Source organism: Babylonia areolata, chromosome 32 (assembly GCF_041734735.1).
Source record: "Babylonia areolata isolate BAREFJ2019XMU chromosome 32, ASM4173473v1, whole genome shotgun sequence".
In the NCBI taxonomy this organism is placed as follows: Eukaryota; Metazoa; Mollusca; class Gastropoda; order Neogastropoda; family Buccinidae; genus Babylonia; species Babylonia areolata.
In genome coordinates this window covers 8,143,096-8,165,801 of record NC_134907.1, presented here as the reverse complement: position 1 = coordinate 8,165,801, position 22,706 = coordinate 8,143,096, and the positions used below count along the sequence as shown (strand labels likewise).

Here is a 22,706-nt window from a genome sequence, read left to right as displayed (position 1 = left end):
GTCTCTTTTATCTTATTTATTTATGTTGTTGGTTTTTTTTTTTAAATCATTTTTTTGCTGACAGTTCAAAAGGGTTGTGTGTGTCTGATCAGAGAGGGCTGGCTGGTTGTTCAGCTTTCTTTCTGGCTGTTAGTCAGTGACTGACTGGCTGGCTGGCCAGGCCTGTTTTGTCAGGAGACATAGGGGCGAGGGGATGCCAGGTGTGGAATGACCGCTACTGGTCCAGCTAGCATAGTGTACGTGGCCAGCAGAACCACTGTTGTATGTTATAGTTTATACATTCCAGCGTGTTTACATATTTAAAAAAAAAAAAAAAAAAATTTAAGAATTTCGTAAAAGATGAGAAGGAGAGGCTCATCTGCCAATACAGAGTCCGTGAGGATGTGGGTTTGATTCCCCCTCTCGCCCTTTCTCCCCCAAGTTTGACTGGAAAATCGAACCTGAGCATCTAGTCATTCGGATAATATGACAAACCGAGGCCCCATGTGCAGCATGCACTTGGCGCACTGAAAAAGAACCCATGGCAACGAGAGTGTTGTCCTCTGGCAAAAATTCTGTAGAAGAAAAACACTGATAGGTACACAAATATATATATATAGCGTTGGGTCACGCTGCAGGTCAGGCATCTGCCTAGCAGATGTGGTGAAGCGCGTATGGATTTCCCCGAAGGCAGTGGTGCCTCCTTGAGAAACTGAAACTGAGGAGGAGACGCCTTGGCAGATACCAGTTAGGTGTTGTTGGACTTCTGACCCAGTGTTCACCTGTGATCAGGGTTCTTCTTCTTCTTCTTCTTCTGCGTTCATGGGTTGCAACTCCCACGTTCACTCGCATATACGCGAGTGGGCTTTTACGTGTATGACCGTTTTTAACCCGTCATGTAGGCCGCCATACTCCGCTTTCAGGGGTGTGCATGCTGGGTATTTTCTTGTTTCCATAACCCACCGAACACTGACATGGATTACAGGATCTTTAACGTGCGTATTTGGTCTTTGGCTTGCGTATACACACGAAGGAGGTTCAGGCACTAGCAGGTCAGCACATATATTGACCTGGGAGATCGTAAAAATCTCCAACCTTTTACCCACCAGGCGCCGTCACCGTGATTCGAACCCAGGACCCTCAGATTGAAAGTCCAACACTTCGAGACCCCTGTTTGGGCATGGGGTTTTGTCGCTTGGGGAAAGGCGCTTTTCACCAGTTTTCTTCCTCACTCCGTCCAGGTGTTTAATGGGTAACTCGCTGACTTCAGCATTTGTGTACATATCTTATACTGGTGGGGGAAGGAATATCCGTACTCAACACACTTTGAATTATGTGTTTAGGTCTGTTGTAGACGTCTCCTCCTTACTGACTGTGGCAAACACCCAAAACAGGATCCGGTTTCATCCAAAACAAGGAGGAAATTCTCACGCCAGCTTCTTTTTCTGTTTTCTCTTGGGTTGTTTTGGGTTGTTGTTGTTTTTTCCTTCTGTCTCAAGCATCCCCCTCTTACACTCTGCTGCACTGGTAAAGAGAGTGTTGGGTGCCAAAAATGAATAAAAAAAAAACAACTCCCAAAACCAGTCTCTCATCCATCTCCTCCCTCTCTCTCTCTCTCTGTCTGCCTGTCAGCTCTATCTTTTTTTTATTCTTTTTTTTTTAATCCCCCCCCCTCCCCTGACCCCCAATGTCAGCTCTCCCCCCACCTTCTCTCTCTCTGCCCTCTCTCTCTCTCTCATTCAGTCACAGTCCTGTGTCTGTCTGTTTCTTTCTCTGCTTCTCCTTCTCTCTCTCTCTCTTTCGGTCACAGTCCTGTCTCCCTCTCTCTCTCTCCCTCTCTCTCTTTCTGTCTGTCTGTCTGTCTGTCTGTCAGCCTTTTTCATTTTTAAAATTTTTAAAAATTTTAATTCCCTCCCTGACCCCCAATGTGAACCCCCCCCCCCACCACACACACACACACTCCCCTCTCTCTCTTTCTCTTTCAGTCACAGCCCTGTGTTGTCTGTCTCTCTCTCTCTCTCTCTCTCTCCTCTCTCTCTCTCCTCTCTTCTCTTTCTCTTTCAGTCACAGTCCTGTGTCTGTCTCTCTCTCTGTCTCTCTCTCTCTGTCTCTGTCTCTCTCTCTCTCTCTCTCTCTCTCTCTCTCTCTCTCTCAGCCCTGTTTTGTCTCTTTCCTCCTCTTCTTCTTTTTTTTTTCTGTTATTCCCTCCCAGACATTTAATGTGAGCTCCAGATTGTCTGGGTGCCAAGAAAAGCTGTCAGTCAGTCAGTCTGAATTCAAGACGGAACGACTCTCTTTCCCGCACTCCCTTCAAGAGCTGTGTCTGCATTTGCTGCTGCTGCTGAATCCAGCAAGTGGTTGAATTCATGCTTATGATCTAGTGTGTGCGTTGGGTGAAGAGGGATAAATTTCCGATTATAATGTTAGTTGGTCTCAATCATTCACGTCAGTGCAAATCGATAAAGACACACTAGTTATGAGTCAAGTCTAGCATCGTGATCAGTTGCATTGCTTTAATCAGTAGCGAAAAACACTAGTGATGATTCAGTCAGTCTCACTTTATCATTGATCTGTCTTTTCTCTGCAATCTGTACAGAAAGCCATGTTAGATATGAGTCAGAGAGCCAGTCACTTACCATTGAATGGCTGATTGATCGCGTCACTGCAGTCAGTAATTGAAGACACTGATCTGTAATCATGAGTCAATCAGTCACTGCCATCCATCAATCACTCCACTGCAATCAATCAAGAAAGACTTCCAGTCTCTTTGTCTTCAAGATTCCTTCACATTGATTGCAGTCAATAAAGAAAGAATGTCCGTCTCTCTGTCCTTTTGATGCCATCACATTTGTGAAATCAGTAAAGAAAGGCAGTCAATATCTTTGTCACCATGATTCCATCACATTTGTGAAATCAGTAAAGAAAGGCAGTCAGTATCTTTGTCACACATGATTCCATCACATTTGTGAAATCAGTAAAGAAATTAGAAAGGCAGTCAGTATCTTTGTCACACATGATTCCATCACATTTGTGAAATCAGTAAAGAAAGGAAGTCAATATCTTTGTCACACATGATTCCATCACATTTGTGAAATCAGTAAAGAAAGGCAGTCAGTATCTTTGTCACACATGATTCCATCACATTTGTGAAATCAGTAAAGAAAGGCAGTCATTATCTTTGTCACCATGATTCCATCACATTTGTGAAATCAGAAAAGAAAGGCAGTCAGTATCTTTGTCACACATGATTCCATCACATTTGTGAAATCAGTAAAGACAGGCAGTCAGTATCTTTGTCACACATGATTCCATCACATTTGTGAAATCAGTAAAGAAAGGCAGTATCTTTGTCACCATGATTCCATCACATTTGTGAAATCAGTAAAGAAATTAGAAAGGCAGTCAGTATCTTTGTCATCATGATTCCATCACATTTGTGAAATCAGTAAAGAAATTAGAAAGGCAGTCACTATCTTTGTCACCATGATTCCATCACATTTGTGAAATCAGTAAAGAAATTAGAAAGGCAGTCAGTATCTTTGTCACCATGATTCCATCACATTTGTGAAATCAGTAAAGTAAGGCAGTCAGTATCTTTGTCACACATGATTCCATCACATTTGTAAAATCAGTAAAGAAAGGCAGTATCTTTGTCACCATGATTCCATCACATTTGTGAAATCAGTTAAGAAATTAGAAAGGCAGTCAGTATCTTTGTCATCATGATTCCATCACATTTGTGAAATCAGTAAAGAAATTAGAAAGGCAGTCACTATCTTTGTCACACATGATTCCATCACATTTGTGAAATCAGTAAAGAAAGGCAGTCAGTATCTTTGTCACCATGATTCCATCACATTTGTGAAATCAGCAAAGAAAGGCAGTCAGTATCTTTGTCACCATGATTCCATCACATGGCTGAAATCAACAAAGAAAGGAGATGTAGGGATAGGGTGTGTGTGTGGGGTGGGGTGGGGGTGGGGTGAATGAAGCGCAGACCACTGTCCTTCAGGTTGATGTGTTGTCCTGGTCGGGTCTGCCTGGTTTTAAACCCACCCACCCACCCTCCCACAACCCCTCTCCAATTCACTGCAGGTGGAGAAGAGACATGGACTGTGCTTTTTTTTTTCTTTTTTTTTGGTCTTAACTCATTCTACCCCACAGCTGCATGCCTGCTACAACTCCCCTGGACCAGCACTACATGAGACCACTGCAGAAAAAAAAAAACAACCCAAAAACCGAAGGTGGTTCACAGAAATGGCAAAAATCGATGGAGAATTGTTGATTTAGTTGGTCAAACAAAAGCTTCATTTTCATGTGCTTCCGGAATCCGTAAAGGTGTCACTCAGTTTAGAATGCCAACTGTTCCAAGCAAGAATGAAAAAAAATTAGAATAGTGTGTTGACGGGCGCAATAGCCAAGTGGTTAAAGCGTTGGACTGTCAATCTGAGGGTCCCGGGTTCGAATCACGGTGACGGCGCCTGGTGGGTAAAGGGTGGGGAATTTTACGATCTCCCAGGTCAACATATGTGCAGACCTGCTAGTGCCTGAACCCCCTTCGTGTGTATATGCAAGCAGAAGATCAAATACGCACGTTAAAGATCCCGTAATCCATGTCAGCGTTCGGTGGGTTATGGAAACAAGAACATACCCAGCATGCACACCCCCGAAAACGGAGTATGGCTGCCTACATGGCGGGGTAAAAACGGTCATACACGTAAAAGCCCACTCGTGTGCATACGAGTGAACGTGGGAGTTGCAGCCCACGAACGCAGAAGAAGAAGAAGAAGAAGAAGAAGAATAGTGTGTTGGTGCGAGAATGCTTGTACCGGGTCCACACAGAGGAAGAATGGGTTAAAAGAGAAGTTTGCAGGTTTCTTCCCCAGTTGTGGAGGAGGGTGTGCTGAGGGCGGATGAAACAGCCGACGTGATTTCGCTGTCTGTGTGTTTCAGGCAGCAGCGCAGCAGCGGGGGCTGTGGACGAGGAGCTCTTCATCAAGTCCTTTGAAGATGTCCCCAAGGTCAAGGTCAGTTTTGCCCCTCCCACCTCGCCCAGCCTCCCTCCCTCTGCCTGCCTCCCTCCCTCCCTCTCCTGTCACTCCATCCTTTACCCCTGTCTGAGGGTGACCGTCCTTGTGTTGCGGACTTTTCTTCTGGGAATGGGGAAGGAATGGTGGTATTAGAATTAGAAGAATTGAATGTTGAATGAAGGAATGCAGAATAGATGAATAAGATATGACTGATAAAGGAGTTGTTTGTTGTTGTTGTTGTTTTTAGAAAGTTTGACATTTTATTGACAGTGCCTTCTTTCAGCTGTAAAGGAGTTTTTTTATTATTTGTTTCATTCTATAGGGAATGCAAATTACTGCTAGTTCAATGAAATAAATCATAATTATTGTGGTGGAAACAAAGTATGAAGTGACAACGAAGTGCAAAGTACATGACATCTGTGTTGTGTCTGCTGTCGGAATAATAACAGTAACAATAATAATAATAGTATAACGTTAATGACAATATAATGATGATAATAATAATAATAATAATAATAGTGTTGGCTTCGTGGTAAAGAATCCACCTAGGAAGCAAGAGAATATGAGCGCACTGGTTCGAATCCCACAGACGCCCTCCACTAGACCTTGAGTGGTGGTCTGGATGCTAGTCATTCAGATGAGACGATAAACTGAGGTCCCGTATGCAGCATGCACTTTGCGCAAGTAAAAGAGCCAGTAGCAGCCAAAGGGTTGCCCCCTGGCAAAGTTCTGAAGAAAAAAAAATCCACTTTGATGGGAAAACGAACAACATTGCAGGCAGAAAAAATATTCAAGAGATGGGTGGCGCTCTCAGTGTAGCCAGGCGCTCTCCCTGGGAGAGAACAGCCTGAATTTCATACAGAAAAATCTGTTCTGAAGAAACAGTTGTACAGTAGAATACTTTCATGGCACTCTGTCAAAAAAAAATTAGGTACATGTTTGATTATGTTGAATGTTGTGCAGGGACGGCATTTGGGTGGGGTGGGGTGGGTGGGAAGAGACAGAGGGAGAGAGACAGAAAGAGAAAGTGAGACAGAGTCCCACACGAGACAGAAAGAAAGAGACAGAAAAAGAAAGCGAGACAGACAGAGAGAAGGAGAGACAGAGACAGAGAAATCCACGCAAGACACGACATAGAGAGAGACAGAGAATTATATGACAGACAGACAGACAGAGATCCACATGAGAGACAGAGATAGAGAGAGAGAGACAGAGATCTCCACAGGTCATTGCTTTGCCATACCATTGGAGATGTCGATGTATGTCTGTTTTCCAGCTATTCTCCTCCCGTGACATGACCGATCAGATGTCGAAGGTCAACACCATTCTCTCTGATGCCAACCAGGACTGGGAGAAACGTATCGACCACGTGAGTGTCCTGCTTTTCTTTGATAATAATAATGATAATGATAATGATATATCATCATAATAATACTAATAGATAGTACTTACATAGCGCAAACTCCCTATGCAGTGGGTTCTAAGCGCCTTACATGAAACAACACATATATGTGGAGTGATGGCCTAGAGGTAACGCGTCCGCCTAGGAAGCGAGAGAATCTGAGCGCGCTGGTTCGAATCACGGCTCAGCCGCCGATATTTTCTCCCCCTCCACTAGACCTTGAGTGGTGGTCTGGACGCTAGTCATTCGGATGAGACGATAAACCGAGGTCCCGTGTGCAGCATGTACTTAGCGCACGTAAAAGAACCCACAGCAACAAAAGGGTTGTTCCTGGCAAAATTATGCAAAAAATTATGCAGGAAAAACAAATAAAACTGCACGCAGGAAAAAATACAAAAAAATGGGTGGCGCTGTAGTGTAGCGACGCGCTCTCCCTGGGGAGAGCAGCCTGAATTTCACACAGAGAAATCTGTTGTGATCAAAAGAAATACAAATAAAAATATACAATAGTGCATAATAACATACCTCTGAACAAACAACACATATATGTGTATCTATGCACCAAGACAATACTGCAGATTGCAGGTATGAGCAATCACACACACTCTCGCATGCATGCACGCACGCACGCACGCACTGTTGGTCTTTATTATTAATCCCAGGGAAAAACTCCCATCTGTTATGTGTTGCATTTTTTGTGCGCGTGCGTGTGTGCGTGCGAGATTTTCGGGCGTGGCTGTGTGTGAAATTGGGCATTGCCAGTGCATTGGATACAAATTTATCTACAGAAATGCGCTACACAAATGCTGTTCATAATGACTATGATCATAATGTTAATAATGATTATTATTAATATATTTTTCATTACTGTTATCATTATCATGATTATTATTATTACTGTTGTTGTTGCTGCATTGATAATGATGATAATGATAATATTGATAATAATTCATTAATTGATATTATTGTTAGCTTTTTTATTGATTGTGTCTTGGAATGTTACATTTTTCTTACCTAAACGTTTTTCTTTTACCTGAAGATTTATTTATGAAATAACCAAGAAAATGCGTACCATTTTTTTTTGTTTTTACATCACATATTTGTCAGTTGTCTGTTTTAACTGTTTGAAGCAGACAATAAGGTATGAATTGAACTGAATTCTGCACTTGGATGAGCTTGTAAACATTTTTTCTGTTTTAACCGTTTGAAGCAGACAGTAAGGTATTATGAATTGAACTGAATTCCGCACTTGGATGAGATTGTAGAAAATTTTTTGTTTTAACCGTTTGAAGCAGACATTAAGGTATTTTGAATTAAACTGAATTCCGCACTTGAATGAGATTGTAGAAAATTTTCTGTTTTAATTGTTTGAAGCAGACAGTAAGGTATTTTGAATTAAACTGAATTCCGCACTTGAATGAGCTTGTAGAACATTTTCTGTTTTAACTGTTTGAAATAGACAATGATGTATTTTGAATTGAACTGAATTCCGCACTTGAATGAGATTGTAGAACATTTTCTGTTTTAACTGTTTGAAATAGACAGTGATGTATTTTGAATTAAACGGAATTCTGTTGCCGACAGTTCAAGATTCTGCGAGCCCTGGTGATGAACGGGGCGGCGGAGCACGACGAGTTCCCGCAACAGTTACGGATCCTGGAGCCGGCCTTCGTCATAGGGGTCAAGGACCTGAGGTCACAGGTCGTACGGGAGGCCTGCATCACTATTGCGTGAGTGGTGTCAGCATTCTGTTGTTGTTGTTGTTGTTTTTATTTCACTGTTTGTGGTGATGACTGTGTGTGTGTGTGTGCACGTGCGTGCATGCGTGCGTGTGTGCATGTGTGTGTGTGATTGCATTTTGATGTAGATACTTTCTTATGACTTAGCTTTAGCTTATTATTTACATTCTATTTTAATATTTGCTGAATTTCTGTACCTCTGCATAGACAATAAAATCCAGTCTTGAGGAAAGAAGTACAACTTGATCTCTGTGTGTGTGTGTGTGTGTGCGCGCGTGTTGTATTGTAATTTAATGTACATACTTTAAACTGACTTAGCTTTAGCTTATTATGTACATTTTATTTCAATGTTTTCACATGTCAAACAGTGAAATTCTGTTCCTGTGTGTAGACAATAAAAACCAGTCTTGAGTAAAGAAGTATGATTTGGTGTGTGTTTGTGTGCATGTGTGTATTTGCGTGTGTGTGTGTGTGCAAGTGTTTATGTGTGTGTGTGTGCGTGTATATGTACGTGCATGCTTGCGTGCATGTGTTAAAAAAGCTCATGTAATGTGTTATGCAAACGAAAAATGTTTTGTAAAGCACCAAGAGCAGATTTCTGGATAGTGTGGCTATATAAATATCCATTATTATCATTATTATCATCATCATCATCATGACCAGCTACATGGCCCAGCAGCTGGGCAACAAGATGGACCGGTTTGCGGAGGCGGTGTTGCCCCCGCTCTTCAACCTGCTGCCCAACTCGGTCAAGATCATGGCCACCTCGGGCTGCGTCTGCATCCGCTTCATCATCCAGGTCAGTCTCTTTGTCTTCGGGCACGGGAATTTGTACTGCTGTGAAAACTTGGCAGAACTTCATGTTTTTCCCCATCCTCCACCACCTCTGGGCGCTTGTTGTTTGGATGAGGCGATAAGTCCGAGTTCCTATATTGTGCATATGCATGTAAAAGAACCCACAGCATCAAAAGGGTTGACCCTGGCAAAATTCTGTAGACAAATGAACTTCAGTAGGAAAATATTACACTTTCAAACAAAAAATGGATGAATACATAATTTGATAAATAAACAGTGGTGTTATGTTCTCTCACGGAGAGCAGCCTATATTTCACACAGAGAAATCTGTTATGTCATAAACGTAATACAGTGCAGTTCAGTACTATCCTTAAGTGGAGTGATGGCCTAGAGGTAACGCGTCCACCTAGGAAGTGAGAGAATCTGAGCGTGCTGGTTCGACTCACGGCTCAGCCGCAGATATTTTCTCCCCCTCCACTAGACCTTGAGTGATGGTGTGGACGCTAGTCATTCAGATGAGACGATAAACCGAGGTCCCGTGTACAGCATGCACTTATCGCATGTAAAAGAACCCATGACAACAAAACAGTTTTTCCTGACAAAAATCTGTAGAAAAATCCACTTCGATAGGGAAAAAAAAAAAAAAAAATTTGCACGCAGGAAAAAATGCCAAAAAAAAAGAAAAAAGGGTGGTGCTGTAGTGTAGCGACGTGTTCTCCCTGGGGAGAGCAGCCCGAATTTGACACAGAGAAATCTGTTGTGATAAAAAGAAATACAAATACAAATTTAATTACACACACTGTACTGTGACCCACTGACGCAGGCTGTGGCAGTGGTCTGTCCCCCTGTCGTGAGCCAAGTTCTAACCACTTTTTCGGTATTCTTATATAAGGCATTCAGATTAAGAGAAATCGTTACTTTGTAAAACAGTTATAATGTATTTTTTGTTGTCTGTATATTTACACGGATACAATGCACGGTTTGTTGTCGATATTAATGCTTATTTATTTTATGTGTTTTCTCAGAGTTGCATTATGTTTACGTATACCCCCTTCACTAGGGGAGTGTGGCCTGATTGTGAATAAACCATTCCAATTCCCCCTGTCGGTGCAGTATGTGCACACCAACCGGCTGATCCCCATCGTGACGGGCAACATGACGTCCAAGTCGAATGTGATCCGGCGTCAGTCGAGCGAGTTCCTGAACCAGCTGCTGCACTCGTGGGCCACCCACACCCTGGAGAAGCACATCGCCCTCCTGCAGGACTCCATCCGCCGGGGCATCAGCGACGCTGACTCCGAGGCCCGCGCCTTCTCTCGCAAGTACGTGCTGGTGGTGGTGATGGTGATGATAGTAGTGTGGTGATGATGGTGGTGATGATGATGATGATAGTAGTGTGGTGATGGGGGTGATGATGATTGTGATGGTTGTGATGATGATGATAGTAGTGTGGTGATGGTGGTGATGATGGTTGTGATGATGGTGGTGATGATAATGATAGTAGTGTGGTGATGGGGGTGATGATGGTTGTGATGGTGGTGATGATAATGATAGTAGTGTGGTGATGGGGGTGATGATGGTTGTGATGGTGGTGATGATAATGATAGTAGTGTGGTGATGGGGGTGATGATGGTTGTGATGGTTGTGATGATGATGATAGTAGTGTGGTGATGGTGGTGATGATGGTTGTGATGATGGTGATGATGATAGTAGTATGGTGATGATACTGTATAGTAATGATGACAATAATGATACTACTACTACTAGTGCTACTACTACTACTACTACTATGACTACTGTTGTAGTGATGCTGACAATAATGATGACAATAATGATACTACTACTGCTTCTGCTGTAGTGATGCTGACAATAATGATGACAATAATGATACTACTACTACTTCTGCTGAAGTGATGATGATAATGCTGTTGACAATAATGATACTACCACTACTACTACTACTTCTACTGTAGTGATGATGACAATAATGATGACAATCATCATACTACTACTACTTTTGTTGTAATGATGATGAAAATAATGATGACAATACTACTACTACTACTACTACTATAGTGATGATGACAATAATGATTACAGTAATGATACTACTACTACTACTACTGTAGTGATGATGACAATAATGATGACAGTCATCATACTGCTACTACTTTAGTTGTAGTGATGATGATAATAATGATGACAATACTACTACTACTACTACTACTACTACTATTACTATAGTGATGATGACAGTAATGATTACAGGAATGATACTACTACTACTACTATTACTACTACTACTACTACTACTGTAGTGATGATGACAATAATGATGACAGTAATGATACTACTACTACTACGACTATAGTGATGACAGTAATGATACTACTACTACTACTACTACTACTACTACTACTACTGTTGTAATGATGACAATAATGATGACAATAATGATACTACCATTGTGCTGCTCTGTCGTGCCGGCACCTTCTCTGGCAAGTCAGTGTTGGTGATGATAATGATGGCAGTAATGATACTACTACTGTTGTAATGATGACAATAATCATGACCTTCTCTGGCAAGTCAGTGTTGGTGATGATAATGATGGCAGTAATGATACTACTACTGTTGTAATGATGACAATAATCATGACCTTCTCTGGCAAGTCAGCGTTGGTGATGATAATGACGGCAGTAATGGTATTTGTGCGGGCACTACAGAGCACCACAATGGTAGTATCATTTTTGTCATCATTATTGTCATCATCACTATAGTAATAGTAGTAGTATTATAATTGTCATCATTATTGTCATCATCACTATAGTAATAGTAGTAGTATTATAATTGTCATCATTATTGTCATCATCACTATAGTAATAGTAGTAGTATTATAATTGTCATCATTATTGTCATCATCACTATAGTAATAGTAGTAGTATTATAATTGTCATCATTATTGTCATCATCACTATAGTAATAGTAGTAGTATTATAATTGTCATCATTATTGTCATCATCACTATAGTAATAGTAGTAGTATCATAATTGTCATCATTATTGTCATCATCACTATATTAGTAGTGGTATCATTATTGTCATCATAATTGTCATCATCACTATAGTAGTAGTAGTAGTATCATTATTGTCATCATAATTGTCATCATCACTATAGTAGTAGTAGTAGGTCATCATTATTGTCATCATCACTATAGTAATAGTAGTATCATTGTCATCATTATTGTCATCATCACTATAGTAGTCGTAGTAGTATGTATATATGTGTGTATATATATATATTTATACAGGGCATTCCCTGCAGCTCTAAATACCTTTAACAATGCATGTTGTGACCTGATTAACTTCCAAGTTTTTATATGTTCGAAATCCTTAAGGGATCAGTACCGACACCCCCGCCTCCCCCCTGCCCCCCACACACACACACACACACACACACACACACACCCCTCCCGATTGTAACAACCCCTGTGCAGCCACCAGCAAGAAAGATGAACAAATAAGTTAATAAATATGGTGTTTTTTTGTTTTTTGTTTTTTTTTGTTTTTTTTTTAATTCACTCCCACAGAGCATTCTGGGGCTTTGCCGAGCACTTCAAGTCGCAGGCAGAAGCCCTTCTGGGCAACCTGGACCCTTCCAAGCAGAAGATGCTGCAAGGGGAGCTCAGCAACTCCTCCTCCAACAACTCCCTCAACTCCGCCGACAGCAGCCTCCGGCCGGGGGGCAAGTCCTCGCGTGCCCGGTCGGCCAGTCAGGACCGCTCCGTGCCCAAGTATGGCACGTTGGAGTGAGTGGTTTTTTTTTTTGTTTTTTTAAAAATATTTTTTGGTAGTTAAAAATGATGACAAAATCATGGATATATCATTTTATGTTGGAATGAGTGTGTTTTTTTGTGGTGTGTGGGTTTCTTTGTTTTTTTGCATCTTAGTTTTTGTTGTTGTTGTTCTTGTTTTATCTTGGATTTTTTTGGTCTGAAAAAAGAATCATTGTCTGTTATTTTTTTGTGTTTGTTTTTTAAGTAAAAAAAAATGGTAACAAAAACATGAATGAATATGTGTTGGAGTAAGTGTTTGATTTTTATTTTTTTTTATTTTTTTTTTTCATCTTCAAATTTCTTTTGCTTTTCTTTCTTTGTTATCAAGAAGTTTGGGTTTTTTAAAGTTAAAAATGACTACAGTAGCATGAATACATGTGGGAGTGAGTGTTGGATTAGTTAGAGTTGTTTTTTTTGTTTGTTTGTTTTTGTTTTGTTTTTTCTTCATCTTAGAATTTGGTTTTGGTAGTTCAAAATGGTAACAAATACCTGTACATGTGTTGATGTTTCGTGAAGAGGTGGCGTAGTGGTGGTTTGCCCAACTAGGAAGCGACTGTCCACAAGTTCAATTCCCATATGGACCGGGGTTTTTTTTTTATTCCCACAACCCTCCCTCCCCTCCACTCCCCTCCCCTCTACTAGACCTTGGGTGGTGGTCTGTGTGCTTGTGTTTTTGGATGAGATGATGAACCTGAGGGCCCGTGTGCAGCATGCATGTGAAAGAACCCACAACAACTGAAGTGTTGTCCCTGGTAATATTCTGAAGAAAAATCCTTTTTGATATATTTGTGTGTGTGTGTGTGTGCATGGGGGATAAGTGAAGCCTGACTGAATGACACAGGAAATTAAGAAGAGTACTTCAGGGCGGCTGTCGATTCAACCAGGTTAGGCAGCCTGTTGTGCACATGACACTATTTATAAAGCACTTGGTCTCTTACCAAGAATGTATGTATGGTGGGGGGATGGGCTTTTGTTTGAGCAATGTGGTAGTGGTCTCCCCTCTGGGAGGGACGCTCACTCAGTCTGACTCTGTGACTAAGCCATTATTGTCGTTAGTGGGGGGCTTAGTAGGTGGTGTCCTATGTACGTTAAATCAGAACAGGCACCACTGAACACCACCGAAGTGACTCAGCAGCAGTGCAGGGTCTCCTCTGGTGTGTGGCCTCCTGGCGACCTAACATCGATGGTTCCCTGCGGACTGCCGACGCTGGAACTGTGACGGACGAACCCGGTTGTGGCCGTGTATAGGGGAATCTAAATGAGTGGCATGAGAGTAATGCCACTGAAACAGTGCAGATAATGGGGGAGCAAAAAAAAGAAAAAAGTAAAATAAAATAAAATAAAAAGAATGTATCTATGCATGATGGTCAGTTGGACGATCAGTTGTGTCCAACTAACCATCAGAACAGCAGAGGGGGCAGCTGCCATCCCGTCTATCTGGGCAAGAATTTGATTATTGTGGAGAGTGTCATGCCCAAGATCCATCCCCACTCACTCGGCCATTAGGGTTTTAGGACAGTCGGCGTTGGGGTGGTTCCCAAAGGCCAGCTAGCCCCCAACGCTGCAGCACTAAGAGTCAGTGCAATCTTGCCGCCTCGTTTGAGAGTAATACTAGTCCTTCGCAAAAGACTAAGCTGCGAATGACATCATTCTGCAACAGAGAAACCATTGATCACTTACAGCTCTCCCTTTGCTGTTGACCCAACTGTAAGCTTAACGTCAGTCTGTGATAAAAAGGTCAGCATTGGGCCCAGACCAAGAATAGCCGCTTTTCAAGTATCAATAATATAGATATTAATGATAATGATGATGATGATAAACACCTGTGTGTTGCAGACGAACGGGATCAATACGAAAGTCGGGCGGCCCCTCTCGCATCAGTTCCTCTCGCAGCGACGCCGGTAGTGGTAAGCTGTTGAGTTTATCTCCCTTTCCTGTTTTGTGTCCTGACTTTCGGTGTGTTGTGAGTTCGTATTTTTCACCATTGTTCAGGTGCGCAAGATGCGAATTTGGATTTTTACCGTTTCAGGTTGCTGGGGTGTTGTGTTTTGGATGAAGTGTGAATTCAGATTTGGGATGGTTTGTGGTGTGTGTGTGTGTGTGTGTGTGTGTGTGCATTTGTTTATGTGTGTATGTGTGTGCATTTGTGTGTATGTGTGTGTTTATGCGTGTGTGTTTGTGTGTGTGTTCAAATATGAGGGTGAGAGAGAGAAAGTGTTGTCAGATTCAGAATGTCAAATATTGGTTACTTACTATTTTGCTGATTTATCCAACCACTACCATTGCAGGAATTTAGGCAGAACTGTATTTTTACATTTGTATTTGAATCATCTTGATATAAGATTTTGTTTTTAAAAACGAAAGCAAAGAGTGGTTAACAAGTGTGAACGTTAAATTAGAATGTGTACTGTGATGATGCTTGCCACATTCTACGATTTGTAAGCTGTAGAAACAGGTGAATTTGATGTATTTGCTTTTTCTTTCATTTTTATATTTGTGTATGTTAATATCTATATCACATAATTAAAATTTAAAAAAAATTTTTTTTTTTTATTGTAATCTCAGCTGTCCACTAAACTTGTGCATCTCCATTTTCACTCATGAATCATTTAGCCTCTCCCCCTTCCCAGCAAGCATTTGTTAACTGTTTCCTGTTTGGATGTAGTTATGTTTTTGATTGGCTCTGCCCTGATTTTTTTGATTTTTTTAAATTAAAAGATTTTTTTTTTTTTTTTTTTTTTTGACTGACAAAGTCATGTTGTTTGATTGGATAGCTGCCCTGATGCATTTGATAGTTATTAATGAGATTGTCTGACAACATGAGGCATCTGAAATTTAAAAAAATTTTTTTTTTACTTCCTCTCCTTCCCTACTCCAATACTGTCCTGGATTGCTTTTAATTTTTTTTTTTTTTAACACCTGCATGAATGTATATTATACTTGATGAAAAAAAAAAAAGTCCTCGTCATAAAGCTTTTTGATTTATGAATTTTTGTTTATGCCATTATGGAAGTGTTTTTAAAAAAAATTTTTAATTTTTTATTTTTTTAGCTTTTTAGAAAATTTTACTTACGGAGTGTACAACCCACATGCATTTAGTTGATAAAATATTTTTAAAAAGCCAAAAAAAACAACAACAAAAAAAACCAAACAAAAAACAGTCACTCCCCAGAATAAAGGCTTTTGATTTTAGGATTTAAAAAAAAAATTATTTGTTTGCTACATTTGATAATGAAATGTGTTTTTAAAGAAATGATAATTTAGCAGTTGTTTTTTTTTTTTTAATCCACAAGGTGAAACTACATATAATTTCAGCTTATTTTAAGGAATAGGATAATTTTTATACTTTTTTTTTTTTTTTTTTTTTTTTAAACCAAAAAGAAGTATTTTTCTTTAATTGATTACATTTAGTGGACTCTCTAGTGGAGAAGACGTTGTTGATGTGTAAAATTGTGAACGCAAGTTTTAGTTGTATGAGACGTTAAGGAATTGAAGTGCAACATGTAGAAACTGACTGATGCTGTGATAAGACCCGTGCACTTGTTTTTGTTAATAGCACTTGCATGATACGGCACTTTGTTTCCTTCTCAATCCCCCCCCCCCCCCCCCCCCCCCACGCCCCCAAAGAAAAAAAAAAAAGAAATTCATTCTCGTTTTGTTAACATAATACTAGTTGTTGATGTGATTTTTTTTTTTTTTTTTTTTTTTTTTTTGGTAAAAGTTTCTCTTTTATGTTAATGGTGGTCATTTTGTTTCAATGGTTTTGAATCTTCAGTTGTTGTTTTGTTGTTTTTTTGTTTCGCTTCTGATGTTGTTGTGTATAAATCGTTTAAAAGAGAAAGGATGGTTCTCCACTTATATTACCAGAATTTAAGGAAATTAAAGAAATAAAAGATAAATTATAACAAGTGAAGAAAAAGAAAAAAAGACATTAAAAAAAAAGAAGACAAAGATTTGTGTGTGTATTGTTCATGCAATGTAATTTGCAGTTATATTGAGTTGTTTGGAGGCACTGTGGAAGAATTAGTTAAGTCTTACTTTTTCTTCTTCTTCTTTTTTTTACTTTTTTTTTTTTTTTTTTTTTTTTTTTTTTACAATAAAATTGATGAGGTCTAGTGGAATTCCCTTTTAACACCTTTTATTTTATAAAAAAAAAAAAAGAAAAAAAAGACAAACAATTCAGTTTCAGTTTCAGTTTCAGTAGCTCAAGGAGGCGTCACTGCGTTCGGACAAATCCATATACGCTACACCACATCTGCCAAGCAGATGCCTGACCAGCAGCGTAACACAACGTGCTTAGTCAGGCCTTGAGAAAAAAAAAAGAAAAAAGGTGAATAAATAATAGATAAGCTTACATAAATACCATTTGTTCTTGGTGATAAAAAGTAACAAAAGAAAAGTGGATAGTACCCAGTGCAACGTATGTTATTGTTGGTAACATTGATCAGATCTAGTGGATACCCTTGTGACATCTGTTATTGTTGATAGAATTGATCAGATCTTGTAGATACCTCTTTTAACATCTCTGTTATTATTATTGGTAAAATTGATCAGATCTGGTAGATACCTCTTTAACATCTCTATTATTATTATTATTGGTAAAATTGATCAGATCTGGTAGATACCTCTTTAACATCTCTAATATTATTATTATTGGTAAAATTGATCAGATCTGGTAGATACCTCTTTAACATCTCTATTATTATTATTATTGGTAAAATTGATCAGATCTGGTAGATACCTCTTTAACATCTCTATTATTATTATTATTGGTAAAATTGATCAGATCTGGTAGATACCTCTTTAACATCTCTATTATTATTATTATTGGTAAAATTGATCAGATCTGGTAGATACCTCTTTAACATCTCTATTATTATTATTATTGGTAAAATTGATCAGATCTGGTAGATACCTCTTTAACATCTCTGTTATTATTATTGGTAAAATTGATCAGATCTTGATCTGACGGACTGGGAGCCCCGAAGGGAAGGTAAGCCTGATGGCCGTAGCTAGTTAGTGACTTCTAGACTACTACAGAAACTGGTATAGATATATATATAGGGTGTGTGTGCACACGTGTGCTTGGTCTGTACACTATACTGAGCCACTGTATTTATTGATATACACACTGCTAACCATTCTTCTTAACAGTATGTGTAGCCTTTCTGAAAAGACGGGGGTTTTTGTTCTGGGGTTTTGTTTTTTTGTTTTGCTATGGAGTTGGTATTAAAAATTATATATATATATATATATTTCATGCTTCTAATTTGAAAGTGTGTATTTTTTTTCATGGTGTGTTGCTGTAAAAAAAAACAAAAAAACCCAACTGGCTTTAGGGGAAAAGAGGACTTTTGGGATGTATGAAATATTTTCTAATATTAGAACAAAAAAAATGTATTACACCAGTAGTGGCTAGAATGTCTGGCTGTTGGTTGGTTAACAGTGTTACCTCAGACTGATTAATCTAAAGATTAGGAAAAAAAAAAAGAAAAAAAAAAGAAAAAAGAAATTGAAAAAGTATCCTCTGTGTTTATCTTTCTTGTAACAGTAATTAGAATTGTAATGAAATATGATTATATATAGCAGGATACATATTTTTCTTAAATTGTCTTCCAGATACAATAACCTTTCTGAGCCATCCTTTTCTGCCATGCACCGGTTTTTGACTCACTTGTGTAAACAAAGTGAGTCTATGTTTTAACCCGGTGTTCGGTTGTCTGTGTGTGTGTGTGTGTGTGTGTCCGTGTGTCTGTGTGTCCGTGGTAAACTTTAACATTGACATTTTCTCTGCAAATACTTTGTCAGTTGACACCAGATTTGGCATAAAAATAGGAAAAATTCAGTTCTTTCCATTCATCTTGTTTAAAACAATATTGCACCTCTGGGATGGGCACAAAAAAAAAAGAAGAAAAAAAAAGCCTAACTATATGCAAACTGCATTTACTGTTATATTTATATTTTTTGTATTCTCTAAACTTGGCACTTTGACCTCTTATTCTGACCCAACAACAAGAGGAGTCATTATTATCATTTTTTGTTCAAACAGGAACTTCTTTTGCTAAGCATGGAATTTTTATTTATTTTGCAAACGTTTTGGTGCAGATAGTAAAAAAGAGAAATTACTCTGTAATTAATGCTAGGGGACTTAATTTAGCACAAGTGAGTCTTGAAGGCCTTGCCTCTCTTGTTTTTTTCTTTTTGTTTTATGTAGTGGTTACATTGATAATAATTCAGTTTCTTTATGTAATCAGATTTATTGATTGTAATCTTTGTATCTATGTATTTGGTTGTACTTTTTACCTATATTTATTATTTTTATTTAATTCGTGTAATCCTTATTATTTTGCCAGGCATAATTTCAGCTAACCATCTGTTTATACTCATTCTCCTGTTTACATTATGAAAATGAAATCAAAGAAATTAAGAGCTGTAAGTGTAACACTTTTTTTTTCTGTTTGACATGATTTACTTGCTACAATAGAAATAAAAACATACCAAATTTGGCTATAGCTGTAGTTGATGCAACAGAAATGAAAACATCAGTTTTTGGTTATAGCTTAAAAAAAAAATTTTTTTTCTTCTAAAAATGAAAGTGATGTTGACTTGCTGAAAGAAAATTTCAAAGGAAAGCTGACTGACAGGTCAAAAAGCGGAAGTGTTTGATGCTGAGATGATGATTACTTCGTCTCATATCACTTACAGTTCTGAGATGTTAAACGAAGGAATGAGTGAAGAAAAAAATGAAGAGATGGTTAGCATGTAACGCCAGTTATCCTGTTTGGGTTTTTTCCGTACTACTTTGTTGTTATTTGTATTTTTTTTTGCAGGAACTGTGTTTAGGATTTTTTTGTTTTGCCTTATTAATAACCTTCAATTCACTACATCAATTTTCAGCAGAAAAAGAAAGAAAGAAAAAAAACGAAAAAGAGAAATGACGTTCTCTGCCGAGCTTGTTACCTTCCGTTTTTGTGTGCGTGTGTTTTCCACCTTGGTTGCTTGCTTACTTGTTGTGTTGAGTGTTGACCAATTGGTTTTGCAGATGTTAATGTTCCCATAAGCCCCAGAACCCCCGTTCACATGATTCGCTCGCGCAGCGACGTAGACTTGAGTGGGGTCAAGGCCAAGGTCAACTCCAATAGGCCGCGGGCCTCCACTCTGTTAGGGGTCAACAAGATGGAGAGAGGGAGCACAGCTTCGCTACGTAAGGATATCCGCTTTTTTGGGGGTTGTTGTTTTTTGGGGTTGTTTTTTTGGGGTTGTTTTTTTTTTCTCCTCCTGGCATCGCTCGACCTGGTTCCCCAGGGATGTAGAATAGGAAAAGGGGAGGATGGGGGTAGTGGAGGGTGTGTGTGAAAAGATGGGGAGTGTCTGTCTTTGCTTTAGGGGTACTTTTGTACCTGTGTAGACACGGCAGAATCGGGATAGGCGTTGGACTTTATGATCCGGTGTTCGCCCGTGATCAGGGGTTGAGGCCCCTGTCTCGTTTCAGCATGGTGTTGTGTCCCTTTGGGAAGGTACTTCACTCCGATGTTCCTCACTCTCACCCAGGTGTGAATGGGTAACCTGACTTCAGTTGTTGGGGGAAGGTTAAAATCAGTGGAAACGGGGGATAGTAATTCACTGCCCTGTTTGGCTGTATATATAAGGCTGTGAGACATTCAGCCTGTAACCTTAGTGCTGAAGTATTCTCTTGTGGGTATTGTAGTGTTTTAGGGGATTGATTGCTTCAGGTTCGATGGAATGAACGCCCACACGAACAGTTGTGAAGTTTGTGTGTGACAGTAGGCTTTGGTAGTTCTTTCTTCTTTTTTTTTTTATGGTATTGTTACTTGTATTTGGTAAATGCTTGGGTTGTTCTAGTAACTGATTAATGGGTATAGTTGGGGTTTTCAATATTCTGGTCAATTATAACACATGTAAACATTCTGAAGTAAGTGCTTAACACAGTAGGCTTTGGTGGTTCTTATCATTTCTCTTTTGTATTATTACTTGTATTTTTTAATAAGGGCTTGTGTTCTGGAAATTAACGTGTACGGTAGTTTAAAAAAGAAAGAAAAGTTTTTAGTCAATTTTGTGCTTGGAGAGAAGCTGGAGAATTAGTTTTGGCTTTGTATATTATTGTGCTGGAGCGTGTTTTTTTTTTTTAGAGTTATAACCAAGCTTGAGCTTTTGAGACTTAAAGTAAAAACTGTTTGAAAATTTTGAATATATACGGACTGGAGTTAGTATAGAGTGTGGAATGCTTTTTGACCAGTCCAGTGTTGGTATTAGAATATTGGATATTTAAAGAGAGTTTGACTTCAGTAGCTTGGGACTATATGCTGCCGTGGCCAGCTTGGTATCGAACTAGGCAGTCAGGTGGTTTTAGCTGTTCCTGAAATAAAGATTCTTCGTACGAAGGGGGGTATTTGGGTGTGCATGGGTAATGGTGGGGGTTGGGGGGGGAGGGGTGTGTGAGGAAGGGGAGGGGATGAAAGATAGTCCATGGAGGCTTTCAGTGTCAGTTATGTTGATGAATATGTTTTGTTGTTGTTGTTTTTTTTAGTTTGTTCCGTAGTAATATTTTTAGTTTGTAGTGATATATTTATTTAGTTTATATTATAATAATGTATATATATATATATATAGTTCTTACTTTGGTAATGTTCAATATTTTTTATTTCTGTATTTAGTTCATGCTGTAGTAATGTGATATTTTGATTTTTAAAGCAAGTGTTGTTGGTTACTATGCTTGTCTTTTGATTTTCCCCTCCCTTTAATCCTTTCTTTCATGTCACATTTTTCGTCACCCTCATTCTTACTGTCTGGACATGTTTATACGACTGTCACAGTTTGTTTATTATTTACTTACACAGTATGTTTATATTACCTTCACAAGACCCTTATTACTGTCACAGTATATTAGTTTTACTTACTTTTTCCCCCCCCACACACAGTGCACGTTTCACACAGAGCACATAGGGACTGTTGTCAGTCAGCCAGAAAATTTGTTACCATAGTGGAAAGATCCTAATGTTTTTTAATTGATGGTAATAATTAGTAATTTGATTTGAATAGCGCCTTTCCGTGTATGGCATGGTCGGTTGCGCCATACAGTGTGTAAACCGACTTGCAAAACATGCATTTGATCACTCAGAGATGACAACCCACATGCAATTAGTGGAAAAAAAAAATTAGGGTTTGTTTTATTATTTTAAATGAAATATTATTTAAAAAAAAAAAAAAAAAGAAAAAAAAGAAGAGAGATTGCAGACAGGTCTGTAGAACTGCAGATTTCAGAGTAAAGTTAGATAAGTTAGTTATTTTCAGATCACAAATATTGTAGATTTTCAGTTCAGGGTTTTTGATGTTCTATTTTGCTGTATTTTAGGAAAGGTTGTTACTGTAGATTCTCAGGTTTAAAAGAATGGTCGCCGTGTTTTTAGGAAAGGTTGTAGCAGATTCTAACTTAGGGTATTAATGTTTTGTTGTACTATATTGTAGGAAAAAAAAATATTGTAGATTATCAAGGTAGGTTTTGATTGTTTTGTTTTATCGTATTTAGGGAGAAGTGTATTTGGCTCGGTTTTATATTAGAAACAACTGTTTTGGAAGCATATTTAAAGGAGAGTAAAAAAAAAAAAAAGAAGTTTTTTTTAAAAGACAGTACAGCAGGAAGCTGCTGTTTCCTGAGTGAAAATGGATGTTGATACTGACACATTTCTGGAAAAGGTGTGGTGAAAAAAAAAAAAAAGGGGGGATACACAATGTGTTGTTGTTGTTGTATCCTCTGTGTGTGTGTGTGTGTGTGTGTGTGTGTGCGTGCGTGTGTGTGTGTGTGTATGTGTGTGTGCGTGTGCGTGTGTGTGTGTAGTCATATTTTGGTGTGTGTATGTAACATAGATGTAATGTTTTATGTTAACAAAGCGTTTTTGTAAAGCACCTAG

General features: G+C 38.9%; 1 protein-coding gene across 9 annotated transcripts in view; it reads left to right on the top strand.

The window, feature by feature from the left end:
- Window positions 1-22,706, top strand: part of LOC143276500 (CLIP-associating protein 1-A-like) — a 238,099-nt gene that overhangs the window by 115,255 nt on the left and 100,138 nt on the right. For 5 of the 9 annotated variants that reach the window (XM_076581026.1, XM_076581024.1, XM_076581023.1 and 2 more), the window contains 9 exons: window positions 4,933-5,006; window positions 6,286-6,378; window positions 7,996-8,141; window positions 8,814-8,949; window positions 10,059-10,267; window positions 12,532-12,750; window positions 14,614-14,684; window positions 17,735-17,770; window positions 19,820-19,981. In XM_076581026.1, the coding sequence (XP_076437141.1) occupies window positions 4,933-5,006; window positions 6,286-6,378; window positions 7,996-8,141; window positions 8,814-8,949; window positions 10,059-10,267; window positions 12,532-12,750; window positions 14,614-14,684; window positions 17,735-17,770; window positions 19,820-19,981 (1,146 nt within the window). The remainder of the gene's footprint in view (window positions 1-4,932; window positions 5,007-6,285; window positions 6,379-7,995; window positions 8,142-8,813; window positions 8,950-10,058; window positions 10,268-12,531; window positions 12,751-14,613; window positions 14,685-17,734; window positions 17,771-19,819; window positions 19,982-22,706) is intronic. The other 4 variants (XM_076581029.1, XM_076581028.1, XM_076581027.1 and 1 more) reach the window with 3 other exon arrangements.